Here is a 16,089-nt window from a genome sequence, read left to right as displayed (position 1 = left end):
CAGAGCAGGAATTGTGTGCATTAATATGTATCACTAGTTTTAAATTAGTTGGTTTCCTGTCTATAAAATCATTTTTTTTTTTCCCATTTGAAAGTCGTGCTGACAGCAGGCCCCGCCCCCTCCGCCCAGCTCTGCTCCTATTGGCCAGGCGGCAGTTCAGCTGCTGCAGCCAGGAAGCACGTGCAGCTCAGCTCTGTGCTCCTCGTCAGGATCAAGATGGCAGCCTCCGTGTGTCGGTGTTACGAGGTGAGACTGTGACCCACGTCCTTCATCTCAAGCTCGCGTGTCTCACAATATGAGTGAATGAAACGCACACAGGACTTTGTTGTCTCTCTCTCCTACAGCTGTGTGGAGGTGGTTTTTGTGGGGTGTTTGTATTTAAAGCGGATAAATAGAGAGCCAGGTGTCCTTTAGTAAAGGCCCGGTTTCATCAGACGATTCGTTTCGAGCTAAAAAAAAACCGAAAACAACCTGCTATTAACGTTTTCTTTCACGTTTGTTTGCTAAACCCTATTGCGTCAATATTACATCAGAGCTTTCACACTCAGCCGTGTTTTCCAGTTTAGAACACGGTGTCAAGGACCAACACACCAGGTGTGAGTGGTTTATGAACTGTTTTGTGTTGGTTCAGTTATGAGAGAAGTGACGCATCATATTAGAGCCTCAGACAGTACGAGTACTACATCCTGTTACTTCAACGAGGCTGTTTATGGACGTTTGCGTACTTATCAGGGGCGTTTAAAGGCACTTTGTGGACCTCAGGCCAAACGGACCTGAGGGGGAGGGGCTTTGGTGTAATGTTTGAGTACATGCTAACTCTTATCAAAGTAGGTGATGTGATCATTTTCAAAAACAGATAGCAGTAACAATACAGGTGCATGTGTAGACACACCCCTCTACTCTGCTCCCTATGACTTTTAGGATTAAATTTGAAATGTATTTATTTAAAAGGGACAATGTATATTGATGAACATAACAATGAAAAATATGCCACAATTAGCCATAAGGCTACGATACATCTGTTGTCCCTGGCAGGTCAGACAGAAATGTCAAAACCCATCTGCCTAAAAACTTGTGGGGACAGAGCTTTTGCTTCTACTGTCCCCAGACTATGGAATGTTCTTCCTTCTGTCATTAGATCTGCTGACATTGTAAAGACTCACTTGTGTTCTTGTCTTTTTATTGAATTTATATTTGATGCACTTTATTGTGAATAGCGCTATGTGAATATAATGTACTTGTACATTATATACAAGTTGTACTTACTGGAAGTACAACTTGACCATATGAATTGAGAAGCGTCACAAATATTAGATGCTTCCATACAGATGTGTTGCATTAATTAATCAGAAATCATGACAAACTCTGTGACTTAACTAAAGACCAGGCTACAGGAGATATGTATGTACATATATCTTTATATGTATATGTGTGTGTATGTATGTATGTATATATATATATATATATATATATATATATATGTGTGTATGTGTATATGTGTGTGTGGGTATATATATATATATAAATATATATATATATATATATATATGTGTGTATATATATAAATAAAATATGGTCGTGACCAGTGTCTCTGACTTGCTGTGGACTTTCCTGTCTTAGATCTTTATTAATGTACGGATGCGGTTTATAAGTAGGTCATGTACCATTTTTCATTGATTGTCCGCCCACTGCTCTGCTGATATTTGTCACAGTGACTTTGTCTTCATTGCAGCTGGTCGGCAGACGTGCCCTGACCTTCTGCTCCCGCTCTCTGGTGTCCTCACGTTGGAAAGAAGATGTGTACAGGTTACATCAGAGCCCTGCTGCAGCACTGCAGGTACACACCAATAACTCCCATTTACCTTTAACACGTTTGTCCACTTATAAAAAAAAAAAGATCAGTCCTTTCTGTGACTTTATTATTTATTTTAATGAACTCCAACTGAAACCTTCTGCTTGTCCCGTCAGGTGCGATATGCCTCAGGACGGAAAGGTTTTCTGGGGGAGTTTGTGGACAGCCTTCGTCAGGAGTTCAGTAAGAATCAGGAGATGAAGGACAACATAAAGAAGTTCAGAGAAGAAGCCAAGAGGCTCGAAGAGTCTGATGCTCTGCAACAGGCCCGCAGGAAATTTGTATGCACATTTACGTGTCAATGTGTTTAATATTGTATTTAACATTGAAATAGTTTTGTAAGAAACTAGATTTGCTTTACATTCTTGAATTTGTTTCGTTTCATAAGAAAACTATTGAAGCTGAGACAGCGAAGACTTCAGAGGTTTTTAAGAAGACGTTTGGCTCCCTGTCAGAAACTGTCAAAGAAGTAAGTTAACATCACCCCCTCTTTATCTATAAATGCACTTACACCATGGATGCGTAAAAATCTACAATGTATGGTACAAAATAAATATATACTTTCAAGTGTTACAAGGTCAAGTGTAGAAAATTGTTGTGCTTTCATGTAAATAGCTGCTTTTCCTGTGGTGATATGCCATCAATGAAGTTTTTTGTGATTGACCTTTGTCTTTGTGACCACAGGGTCTCGAGGAGGTGACTCGCACCGACATCGGGAAGAAGATCAAGGAAGGTGTGGAGGAGGCAGCCAAGACGGCCATGCACTCTGCTGAAAGTGTCTCCAAAGGTGGAGAGAAACTGGGCAAGACCTCTGCATTCAGGGCCATCTCACAGGTTAGATGTAAAAAAAAAAAAAAAAAAAAAGAACTTGAGGACTAAGCTGATGTGTTGCCGCACTAATGCTAAAGCCTCTTATTTCAACATCCTCATTCAGTCCTGTGTTTTGTATGGAAGAGGATTAGGGCCACATGTAAAATAAAAACAGCCTGAATTCTTGCATTTTTTTCACATCTGGCCCTAATCCTCTTCCGTAATTTTTTTATGTACTGCATTTACAATTATCTATATGTAGGAAAATCAAAATGTAGGATGTCTCCGATGGCAGCAGCTGATGTCATCATCAGAAAATCTTTATCAATAAAAGTTTTTTTCAATCAAATTTCAAAATCAATCAAACTGCTGAATATGTAGTGCCAAGCTCAGATCTGAATAATAGTCTGAATAACTGAATACTCGTAACATTACAAGTGTGTGGATGTCCTCTCTGTAGGGTGTGGAAACCATGAAGAAGGAGATAGACGTTGGCGATGCAGGACCGTACAGAGCTCCCCCTCAGCTCAGAAAAAGAAGTGATTTTTCCTCTAAAGCAGGAGACAGTGACTCCAGAGTGTTTGAAGCCAACGAGTGAGTTGAAAAATATCACAACATATCATCCCAATACGTTTTTGCATCAAACATCTCTAATAACGTCTGTTTGTGTGATACAGGGAGGCTATGGGTGTGGTTCTCCACAAAGATTCAAAGTGGTACCAGCAGTGGAAGGACTTCAAGGACACCAATGTTGTTTTTAATAGTAAGAAAAAAACCTCTAATTTATTTGTTTAGTGGAACTAGTGTTTCACAATAAATCACCCTGTGTAATTTCTTTTAGAGACAGCAGGTGGCACTAGGTGCTTTGCAGTAGATGTATACTAGTATAACCATATACAGTACTGGTGTCCTGGGAACAATCATGCTGTACTACAAAGAATCTGGTATATGGTATTTAATAAATGTAATTATGTGTATCCTAACTTTATTGTTCCCTCTCTGTTTTCTGCAGGATTCTTTGAAATGAAGATGAAATATGATGAAAGTGACAATGCTCTTATTAGAGCATCCAGAGCTGTAACTGACAGTGTCACTGGTTTCCTAGGTAATGCCTCTCTCTTGTTAATTTTGCAACTTGATATTGTCATAATTTAAGATGTGAATGTCCTGGCCATTATTAAGTTTTTGCATGACATAGTTGACAGTAAACGTATTGAATATTAGGTTTAACTAAAATGTTTTATCTCAGTCAGATTTGAAATGGGAAGCAATCTCAGTGACAGGAATAGGCTACAGAATTAAGAAGAATACGAAAAGTTCCTGAAGCTTTGTTGGTTTTTCCAGGTGGTCTGTTCTCCAAGACAGAAATGTCTGAGGTTCTGACAGAGATCGTGAAAGCAGACCCCAACTTTGACAAAGACTCGTTTCTGAAACAGTGTGAGAAAGACATCATCCCTAACATTCTGGAGGTAAACGGACTCTCACAGTTGCTGCTCTCCCTCTGTGTATCACCTGCTTTTTCATTTCACTAAAGAAAAGTCTGGAGCGGAAACCCTATAATAATAACGATGATGATGATGAAGCAAGAAATCTGTGTTTTTGTTTAACTCCACAAGGCCAGTGGCACATGTCATTAAAAGTGAATAATAATATGTGATTTAATGGAATTAAAATGAGTTGTGATTTTGGCTGAAGACAAGACTTCTCTCTTCATCTGTCACTGTTGAGAATGCCTTCTTATCTGCTCTGACCAAACTATAAGTTACTCTGTTAAAAACATGAAATACAAACCCCATAATGTTTTGTCATTGTCCCCTTTGCAGGCCATGATCCGTGGGGAGCTGGATGTACTAAAAGATTGGTGCTATGAAGCTGTAAGTGATAAATATCCTCTCTTTTAGTTGTATCTAAATGAATGGTGTCTCTCTTTTTCAGTTTTATTATGTTTACCAACAGGGTTTATCACATATTTTTATGAATGGCAACCCTCACAAAGAGCTAATATGTCATCTTCTGTGTCAGATTTTTATAAAAATATGTGTATGAGTCATTTTTCATGCCAGATCTTTTTTTTGCTCAGACATACAGTCAGCTGGCTCATCCCATCCAACAGGCCAGAGCGCTTGGGCTGCTCTTCCAGTCCAAAATCCTGGATATTGACAACATAGATGTAAGTGTGTTTATACTTTGTACACTAATCATCACACACTGTCTAAAAAAAGTCTAATGTAACGCCTCATTTTCCTTTCCATTCACCTGTCATTGCACTGATGATAACCCTTGTTGTGTGTGTTCTTCTCATTTGTATTTTTGTTCCTCATCTCTTCTTGTCTTATAGTTGGCGATGGGTAAGATAATGGACCAGGGTCCAGTGCTGATCATCACCTTCCAGGCTCAGGTCGTCATGGTGATCCGCAGCCCAAAAGGAGATGTCGTGGAGGGAGATCCGGTCAGTCATCTTATCATATGATGTTGCAGATATTACAGGCTGAAATTAGATCAGCATGGGTTACATGTGGTTCTTTCACGTCCACCTGTATTAATCCAAATTTCACAGGCTTGTTTGTAAGGCCGGGTTCACAGTGGGTACATGTACAGTGTGTTACAGCTGCAGCACGGATCTGGTGTCAGTCAATACATTTACATGCACAGTTTAATGGAGCTAAGGCCATAGTCCGACTAAGACCATTTTGAAACAGGAATGGGAGGTGCTATCATTTGAAACATTGATGCGTGGTCTATTTCCATAAGTAGCCACAGTAGATCACTCAAATGAGATGCACATCTCGCATGGTCAGCATTGACTCTTGTCAGTTATCGAATGCCTAAATAGTGAAGACAGAAAGAAAGAAAGCATGTTGTACTTCTTTGTTTACTTTATTTTAGTAAGTAACCACACACTTATAGAAACATACATAGGGGGAATTTATGCAGTTTCTGCCAATAAAACCCCCCTAAATGTCACACACTGTCTGAACCTTTAACACCAGAGTAGCCCCCCACTCCGTCCTCCATATCGCCTCCTCTGGTTTGACCCTCTGCTCTCCTTGCTCCCTCCACAGGATAAGGTGATGAGGATGATGCATGTTTGGGCGTTGTGTCGTGACCAAGAGGAGCTGAACCCCAACGCAGCCTGGAGACTCCTGGACATCTCGGCCTCTAGCACTGAGCAAGTCCTCTAGGAGGAGGAACGCTGGTGAAAAGGTCCACCTGGGACACGTGAACTGAGAGCAAGGGCAGAGAATACAAGGATGTGCCTGGACTACCTAGACATACTGACTCATATATTTGTACATTTAACACCTGAGGGCAGAAAATGCTGCCGTGTTGTGTCAGAGACTATTACTGCACCCAGTGTATGTAGTTACCCACTGTAAGGTGCAAAAATATTCCTGAACGAGGAGATAAGCTACCGATATAAGATAAATCAATAGAAAGTGCACGCTCACATGCACACAAACACGCCAACATGTTTGTGTCAGCTCTTGCACGAGTTAGCTCAGTGTTTGAGTCACACACTATTTAAAAACAATTCTACATTCATATTTGAGTGGCTGGAACCATTTCCGTCATCGGGCTAAAGGAGGAGCCCCAGCGGTTGCGTCATATGATGGTACAATCCATTCATAACAGGCTTTGTTTAAGATGCTTGTGAAGAAAAGAGGTGATGCAACATCCTCACACATTTGATGCCAAAACCAGGAGTTACGGTCTGCGGTGCAGAGCCTTGGTTCAACAACTTTCCTGAGGGAGACGGCATGAAATACCTCATTCATCAACACAAACATGTCCCATGCTTCAAGTTAATGGGGCACTTCACTAATTTTATTAATGTAGACTGGTTTAATTGTCACAAGGAGTCGACCCAGCTTGGGAAAACATTTGCATAATGGATGTGGATCTAAAGGAAGCTTCCTAAATTTAATAGAGTTACCTTAGGTTGAGCGTGAGACTTGTGTGTTTATGTACTTGAGGTATGACACTTGAAAGGAAATTGCACCTAGAAGACAGGAATTGTTAAATGAAAGATGCCTTTGAGTTGCGACCAGAGTTTGACCCCATAATATGGATGAAATGCTTTCATTTAAACATTTCTGTTAACTTCATGGTCATACTAAACCACCATAGCACAAACAACTGGATGTTTTTCAAACAATTCCTGGTTTATGTCTTTCTAAACCGCCTACAATCACTGAAAAGTAGAACGGTATATGAACTATTAAGAGGCTGATGAGGGGAAAATGGTTGACATCTCCTTTTATAAAGATAAATTATCTTTTATTATAAGATAAGATGCTGTGATGACTGCTGCTGGTTCAAACAAACGCTGGGCAATAAAGTATTATCAAAGTCTGATGTGACGTTAAGCAAAAGTGTAACCGTTGAAGTCTTTGTTTTCTCCCCTTTCAATCCATCTTAAACCATCCATTATTTGTCATGATAATTATTGATATTGTCTAATTTGGCATATTTTATTGTGGTAATACTTTTGGCCATATTGCCCAGAGCTGGTTTCCTCCAGCGTTTACATCAGAAATTAATACAAAAAAAACCCAAAAACATTCCAAAATGAAGATGATGTAGGATGTAATGATAGTCTGGGTCAATCCCATCACATGTACTATAGCTCCAGGCGTCAGTAACTGCGGAAAACACATCCCTGGTTTGGGTCTGTATACATATTGAAACACTGTTTATGGTTCTGCTACGAGCATTATATGAAGAAGAAATGTCCTTTCTCCACATATTGACGAGCTCTTGCCATTTTGTTAGAACTGTTTGTGAAATCAGATGAGCCCCTTTGTGAGCTCGGGTTGGGACCACGTTATTGTTTGTGAATGAATTTGCCGTCTTATGATGCACATTTCAGCTGTTTGTCTTACCGGACTGTTTGGTTTAATGTCGTGTGTGTGACTTTTCATGAACATTAGTGAATAAGAAACTTGACGTCACTGTTGTGTCGACTTTTCTGTGGGTTTCTCCTCTCAGGCCACTGTAGTTTGACCACATTGTGATTAATCAATGTCTTTTGGTTACGTCCAGAGCTTCAATGCTTTAATTACTGAACATCTTTGATGGTCACACCATTGTTGACTCTAATTCTCGTGGTTGTGTTATTTCATGACATGTGGCAGGTCTGAACAAATGTAGGCTGTAAACGTTGCAGTATAGATATTTTTAACAAAAATATCGATAAAATAAAAATGTTAAAAACCATTTCACATTTAATCACTGAAATAAATAATTTATTGATTTTATGACCTTACAGCTCACCTTCAGTGCCTGATGGCCCACGTGCATTTTCCTTGAGATTTAAACATTACATTTATCAGTCAACAGTCATACTTTCCTCTTGTTTACCAAAAAGAAAATATGTTCACAAACGATCAATTTATGCATCTGTAAAATAAAAAGCTCTGTTTTATGTTTTACTTCATCCAACTCTCCACCCAGTGTGTGTGTGTTTTCTTTGTTTTCTAACTTGAACATTGACATGCTCTGATAGATGTCCATGGATCTGGCAGTAGACTTTGGTTTGATAAACCTATGGATTTAGCAGTATAGGGATGATAGATCAGGCTTTCAATAACACGTCTGTAGATTCACACACGGGGCCGATATATGTGGGACCTCATCTCACAGCTGTCTCGTGTGATGAATGACCGGGGACATGCTCACACTAACTAACCTCCTTCAAAGTCCTCTCCATCCTCTTTAAGTCTCACTGAGAACACAACTGTAAATACATGTATGTCTTTGTTGATCTCTCAGTCGTTCATTACCAACATTCTGCAGCTTTTTAAAAAAAAATATGAACGGCAGTTTACATCAAAGACTGTGGACAGAGTGCAACGCTGGAAATGTCCCAGTTTTGTTGCCTGATCAGTGACTTGGTTGGATGCACCTACAGAAAAAAAAGCCTTAGAGGCAGTGCTGGTCTTTGTTTTATCCTGTACTTTAGATTACTTCCACCAGATTAAGGTTATGAACGTCATAACTCAAAATGTAAAGGACAATTTGCATGAATTTTTTGAGGGGCCCAAGAAAGAAATAAAGAACAGCTGTGTTACTGACTATTATATTGTTTTGTTTATTCATGCAGAGTTAAATCCTTTTAAAAATGTTGTGTTTGTTTGCTTGTGAGGAGACATTTCCAGGGATATAAGGGATGGCCCAGCAAAGACATTACATTTTGCTTGTGGTCTAGATCCTGATTCAAGTTTTTTTTTATTTTAGTTTTTTTATTAAATTGTGATCCTTAAAGATAGATTAGTGTACTATTTACACTGAGGAAAACTGAGCAGCCTTGTTACAGGTTTGCTCTGAGTGATTCCTCTGGTTACAGTGTGTTCTTGGTGGCACATCACCCTACTGTATATGACAGCAATAAGCATCAAGCTGTGCTTCAGGCTACATATAGAAAGGCTTTTGTGTAGTGCATGCAGCAACAACAGTACATTAGGGTACTCTATGCCCTGAAGCTCATTACTTGTTTGGATAGTTGCCTCTATCTTAATCTCGGAAAAAAAAAATGTTTTTGAAAAGAAGAATCATACGTAAGACCTCTGGGAGTGACTTGACTAAAGTGAAGTAAACTATTTTTATTTGCTAAAAACATATCATTTTTAACTGCAATAGGAGGTTTTATTTATTATTATTGTTATTTTGCTGATGAAGGACACATTTAGACAGTGTCATGTTTTCCACCTTGATCAGTCTCTAACCTGATATAAGAAAACACAAGATTCACCTGCTGCCATGAATCCCATGTGTCCTACAGTGTTGACCTATTGTATATCTGCTGACTTGACCACAATTCGACCTCCCATCTGTTCCACCGAGAAAACTCGTGAAAATGTTGAATTTCATAACCTTATATCAATTGTAACCACAGTGGGAGGTGTGCTCGAACAGAGTGACGTGACCAGGATCCCCATTGGACTAGTGTTACAATCCACCTGTGATTAATTAAAGCTATAGCGGGAGAGGCCAGTGCAGCTTCAGGCAGACGAGGTGTGGATGTGTGTGTGTGGACTGCAATCTGTTGACACTGTGTGCATAGCTTTATTTGTGTCAGTTAATTAGCCCTCACAGTGAGAGTGGGGAGCACAGCCATGAGTGCAGTCACACTGCTCCACCCGTTTTACATCTTGATTATGTAATTTCTTGCTGTTCAGACTTAACGACACGCAAGGCTTACTCAACTCAACAAAACTGTTGTTCTCACGGAAAATGCAAAATCACAACTTGATAAAAACAAATGTTTATGATGAACATTACAAAAAACATTACAAAAAATAGTCATACCGAGGTATGTTGTCCAAAATGTGACAAAAAAAGTTATACTTTGGTGTGTTGTCCAAAATGTAAAAAAAGTCATACTATAGTATGTCGTCGAAAATTTGACAAATAAGTCACAGGTTAGTATGTCGTCCAAAAAGAGACAAAAAGTCATCGTATATAGTATGTCGTCCAAAATCACTCAAAAAAGTCATAGTACAGTATGTTGTCCAAAATCACTCAAAAAAGTCATAGTATTGTATGTCGTCCAAAATCACTCAAAAAAGTCATAGTATAGTATGTCTTCCAAAATCACTCAAAAAAGTCATGGTATTGTATGTCGTCCAAAATGAGACAAAAAAGTCATAGTATTGTATGTCATCCAAAATGAGACAAAAAAGTCATAGTATAGTATGTTGTCCAAAATCACTCAAAAAAGTCATAGTATAGTATGTCGTCTAAAATGAGACAAAAAAGTCATAGTATTGTATGTCATCCAAAATGAGACAAAAAAGTCATACTATAGTATGTCGTCCAAAATCACTCAAAAAAGTCATAGTATTGTATGTCGTCCAAAATCACTCAAAAAACTCATAGTATAGTATGTCGTCTAAAATGAGACAAAAAAGTCATAGTATAGTATGTTGTCCAAAATCACTCAAAAAAGTCATAGTATAGTATGTCGTCCAAAATCACTCAAAAAAGTCATAGTATTGTATGTCGTCCAAAATCACTCAAAAAAGTCATAGTATAGTATGTCGTCCAAAATGAGACAAAAAAGTCATAGTATTGTATGTCGTCCAAAATCACTCAAAAAAGTCATAGTATAGTATGTCTTCCAAAATGAGACAAAAAAGTCATAGTATTGTATGTCGTCCAAAATGAGACAAAAAGTCATAGTATAGTTGGTCGTCCAAAATGAGACAAAAAAGTGGGGAGCACAGCCATGAGTGCAGTCACACTGCTCCACCCGTATTACATCTTGATTATGTAATTTCTTGCTGTTCAGACTTAACGACACGCAAGGCTTACTCAACTCAACAAAACTGTTGTTCTCACGGAAAATGCAAAATCACAACTTGATAAAAACAAATGTTTATGATGAACATTACAAAAAACATTACAAAAAATAGTCATACCGAGGTATGTTGTCCAAAATGTGACAAAAAAAGTTATACTTTGGTGTGTTGTCCAAAATGTAAAAAAAGTCATACTATAGTATGTCGTCGAAAATTTGACAAATAAGTCACAGGTTAGTATGTCGTCCAAAAAGAGACAAAAAGTCATCGTATATAGTATGTCGTCCAAAATCACTCAAAAAAGTCATAGTACAGTATGTTGTCCAAAATCACTCAAAAAAGTCATAGTATTGTATGTCGTCCAAAATCACTCAAAAAAGTCATAGTATAGTATGTCCAAAATCACTCAAAAAAGTCATGGTACAGTATGTTGTCCAAAATCACTCAAAAAAGTCATATTATAGTATGTCTTCCAAAATCACTCAAAAAAGTCATAGTATAGTATGTCGTCCAAAATGAGACAAAAAAGTCATAGTATTGTATGTCATCCAAAATGAGACAAAAAAGTCATAGTATAGTATGTTGTCCAAAATCACTCAAAAAAGTCATAGTATAGTATGTCGTCTAAAATGAGACAAAAAAGTCATAGTATTGTATGTCATCCAAAATGAGACAAAAAAGTCATACTATAGTATGTCATCCAAAATCACTCAAAAAAGTCATAGTATTGTATGTCGTCCAAAATCACTCAAAAAACTCATAGTATAGTATGTCGTCTAAAATGAGACAAAAAAGTCATAGTATAGTATGTCGTCCAAAATCACTCAAAAAAGTCATAGTATAGTATGTCGTCCAAAATGAGACAAAAAAGTCATAGTATTGTATGTCGTCCAAAATCACTCAAAAAAGTCATAGTATAGTATGTCGTCCAAAATGCGACAAAAAAGTCATAGTATTGTATGTCGTCCAAAATGAGACAAAAAGTCATAGTATAGTAGGTCGTCCAAAATGAGACAAAAAAGTCATAGTATAGTATGTTGTCCAAAATGAGACAAAAAAGTCATAGTATAGTATTTTGTCCAAAATCACTCAAGAAAGTTATAGTACAGTATGTCGTCCAAAATCACTCAAAAAAGTCATAGTATGGTATGTCGTCCAAAATCACTTAAAAAAAGTCATAGTATAGTATGTCGTCCAAAATGAGACAAAAAAGTCATAGTATCGTATGTCATCCAAAATGAGACAAAAAAGTCATAGTATAGTATGTCATCCAAAATGAGACAAAAAAGTCATAGTATAGTGTGTCATCCAAAATGAGACAAAAAAGTCATAGTATAGTATGTTGTCCAAAATGAGACAAAAAAGTCATAGTATAGTATGTCGTCCAAAATCACTCAAAAAAGTCATAGTATTGTATGTTGTCCAAAATCACTAAAAAAAGTCATAGTAAAGTATGTTGTCCAAAATCACTCAAAAAAGTCATAGTATAGTATGTCGTCCAAAATGAGACAAAAAAGTCATAGTATTGTATGTCATCCAAAATGAGACAAAAAAGTCATAGTATAGTATGTCGTCCAAAATGACTCAAAAAAGTCATAGTATAGTATGTCGTCCAAAATCATGAAAAAAAGTCATAGTATTGTATGTCGTCCAAAATCACTCAAAAAAGTCATAGTATAGTATGTCGTCCAGAATGAGACAAAAAAGTCATAGTATAGTATGTTGTCCAAAATCACTAAAAAAAGTCAAAGTATAGTATGTTGTCCAAAATGAGACAAAAAAGTCATAGTATAGTATGTCGTCCAAAATCACTCAAAAAAGTCATAGTATAGTATGTCATCCAAAATCACTCAAGAAAGTTATAGTACAGTATGTTGTCCAAAATGAGACAAAAAAGTCATAGTAAAGTATGTTGTCCAAAATCACTCAAAAAAGTCATAGTAAAGTATGTTGTCCAAAATCACTCAAAAAAGTCATAGTATAGTATGTCGTCCAAAATGAGACAAAAGAGTCATAGTATTGTATGTCATCCAAAATGAGACAAAAAAGTCATAGTATAGTATGTCGTCCAAAATGACTCAAAAAAGTCATAGTATAGTATGTCGTCCAAAATCATTAAAAAAAGTCATAGTATTGTATGTCGTCCAAAATCACTCAAAAAAGTCATAGTATAGTATGTCGTCCAAAATGAGACAAAAAAGTCATAGTATAGTATGTTGTCCAAAATCACTAAAAAAAGTCATAGTATAGTATGTCGTCCAAAATCACTCAAAAAAGTCATAGTATAGTATGTCGTGCAAAATGAGACAAAAAAGTCATAGTATTGTATGTCATCCAAAATGAGACAAAAAAGTCATAGTATAGTATGTTGTCCAAAATGAGACAAAAAAGTCATAGTATAGTATGTTGTCCAAAATGAGACAAAAAAGTCATAGTATAGTATGTTGTCCAAAATCACTCAAAAAAGTCATAGTATAGTATGTTGTCCAAAATGAGACAAAAAAGTCATAGTATAGTAGGTCGTCAAAAATGAGACAAAAAAGTCATAGTATAGTATGTTGTCCAAAATGAGACAAAAAAGTCATAGTATAGTATGTTGTCCAAAATCACTCAAAAAAGTCATAGTACAGTATGTTGTCCAAAATCACTCAAAAAAGTCATAGTATTGTATGTCGTCCAAAATCACTCAAAAAAGTCATAGTATAGTATGTCCAAAATCACTCAAAAAAGTCATGGTACAGTATGTTGTCCAAAATCACTCAAAAAAGTCATATTATAGTATGTCTTCCAAAATCACTCAAAAAAGTCATAGTATAGTATGTCGTCCAAAATGAGACAAAAAAGTCATAGTATTGTATGTCATCCAAAATGAGACAAAAAAGTCATAGTATAGTATGTTGTCCAAAATCACTCAAAAAAGTCATAGTATAGTATGTCGTCTAAAATGAGACAAAAAAGTCATAGTATTGTATGTCATCCAAAATGAGACAAAAAAGTCATACTATAGTATGTCGTCCAAAATCACTCAAAAAAGTCATAGTATTGTATGTCGTCCAAAATCACTCAAAAAACTCATAGTATAGTATGTCGTCTAAAATGAGACAAAAAAGTCATAGTATAGTATGTCGTCCAAAATCACTCAAAAAAGTCATAGTATAGTATGTCGTCCAAAATGAGACAAAAAAGTCATAGTATTGTATGTCGTCCAAAATCACTCAAAAAAGTCATAGTATAGTATGTCGTCCAAAATGAGACAAAAAAGTCATAGTATTGTATGTCGTCCAAAATGAGACAAAAAGTCATAGTATAGTAGGTCGTCCAAAATGAGACAAAAAAGTCATAGTATAGTATGTTGTCCAAAATGAGACAAAAAAGTCATAGTATAGTATTTTGTCCAAAATCACTCAAGAAAGTTATAGTACAGTATGTCGTCCAAAATCACTCAAAAAAGTCATAGTATGGTATGTCGTCCAAAATCACTTAAAAAAAGTCATAGTATAGTATGTCGTCCAAAATGAGACAAAAAAGTCATAGTATCGTATGTCATCCAAAATGAGACAAAAAAGTCATAGTATAGTATGTCATCCAAAATGAGACAAAAAAGTCATAGTATAGTGTGTCATCCAAAATGAGACAAAAAAGTCATAGTATAGTATGTTGTCCAAAATGAGACAAAAAAGTCATAGTATAGTATGTCGTCCAAAATCACTCAAAAAAGTCATAGTATTGTATGTTGTCCAAAATCACTAAAAAAAAGTCATAGTAAAGTATGTTGTCCAAAATCACTCAAAAAAGTCATAGTATAGTATGTCGTCCAAAATGAGACAAAAAAGTCATAGTATTGTATGTCATCCAAAATGAGACAAAAAAGTCATAGTATAGTATGTCGTCCAAAATGACTCAAAAAAGTCATAGTATAGTATGTCGTCCAAAATCATGAAAAAAAGTCATAGTATTGTATGTCGTCCAAAATCACTCAAAAAAGTCATAGTATAGTATGTCGTCCAGAATGAGACAAAAAAGTCATAGTATAGTATGTTGTCCAAAATCACTAAAAAAAGTCAAAGTATAGTATGTTGTCCAAAATGAGACAAAAAAGTCATAGTATAGTATGTCGTCCAAAATCACTCAAAAAAGTCATAGTATAGTATGTCATCCAAAATCACTCAAGAAAGTTATAGTACAGTATGTTGTCCAAAATCACTAAAAAAAGTCATAGTAAAGTATGTTGTCCAAAATCACTCAAAAAAGTCATAGTAAAGTATGTTGTCCAAAATCACTCAAAAAAGTCATAGTATAGTATGTCGTCCAAAATGAGACAAAAGAGTCATAGTATTGTATGTCATCCAAAATGAGACAAAAAAGTCATAGTATAGTATGTCGTCCAAAATGACTCAAAAAAGTCATAGTATAGTATGTCGTCCAAAATCATTAAAAAAAGTCATAGTATTGTATGTCGTCCAAAATCACTCAAAAAAGTCATAGTATAGTATGTCGTCCAAAATGAGACAAAAAAGTCATAGTATAGTATGTTGTCCAAAATCACTAAAAAAAGTCATAGTATAGTATGTCGTCCAAAATCACTCAAAAAAGTCATAGTATAGTATGTCGTGCAAAATGAGACAAAAAAGTCATAGTATTGTATGTCATCCAAAATGAGACAAAAAAGTCATAGTATAGTATGTTGTCCAAAATGAGACAAAAAAGTCATAGTATAGTATGTTGTCCAAAATGAGACAAAAAAGTCATAGTATAGTATGTTGTCCAAAATCACTCAAAAAAGTCATAGTATAGTATGTTGTCCAAAATGAGACAAAAAAGTCATAGTATAGTAGGTCGTCAAAAATGAGACAAAAAAGTCATAGTATAGTATGTTGTCCAAAATGAGACAAAAAAGTCATAGTATAGTATGTTGTCCAAAATCACTCAAGAAAGTTATAGTACAGTATGTTGTCCAAAATCACTCAAAAAAGTCATAGTATAGTATGTCGTCCAAAATCACTCAAAAAACTCATAGTATTGTATGTCGTCCAAAATCACTCAAAAAAGTCATAGTATAGTATGTCGTCCAAAATCACTCAAAAAACTCATAGTATAGTATGTTGTCCAAAATGAGACAAAAAAGTC

At 36.1% G+C, this 16,089-nt stretch overlaps 1 protein-coding gene across 1 annotated transcript; it reads left to right on the top strand.

Moving 5' to 3' along the window:
* The first annotated feature begins 174 nt into the window (after positions 1-174).
* On the top strand, positions 175-8,099 carry LOC131469454 (mitochondrial import inner membrane translocase subunit TIM44-like). Its single transcript, XM_058644400.1, has 13 exons — positions 175-246; positions 1,733-1,837; positions 1,969-2,133; positions 2,241-2,321; positions 2,537-2,686; positions 3,123-3,256; positions 3,340-3,425; positions 3,675-3,767; positions 4,007-4,131; positions 4,486-4,536; positions 4,743-4,832; positions 5,001-5,111; positions 5,725-8,099. Exons 1-13 carry the CDS (start codon positions 217-219, stop codon positions 5,842-5,844), a joined length of 1,341 nt encoding a protein of 446 aa, XP_058500383.1. The 5' UTR covers positions 175-216; the 3' UTR covers positions 5,845-8,099.
* Positions 8,100-16,089: the final 7,990 nt, after the last annotated feature.

Source organism: Solea solea, chromosome 1 (assembly GCF_958295425.1).
Source record: "Solea solea chromosome 1, fSolSol10.1, whole genome shotgun sequence".
NCBI lineage: Eukaryota > Metazoa > Chordata > Actinopteri > Pleuronectiformes > Soleidae > Solea > Solea solea.
The sequence above is the reverse complement of the archived record's forward strand: the minus strand, read 5'-3'. Positions and strand labels throughout refer to the sequence as shown.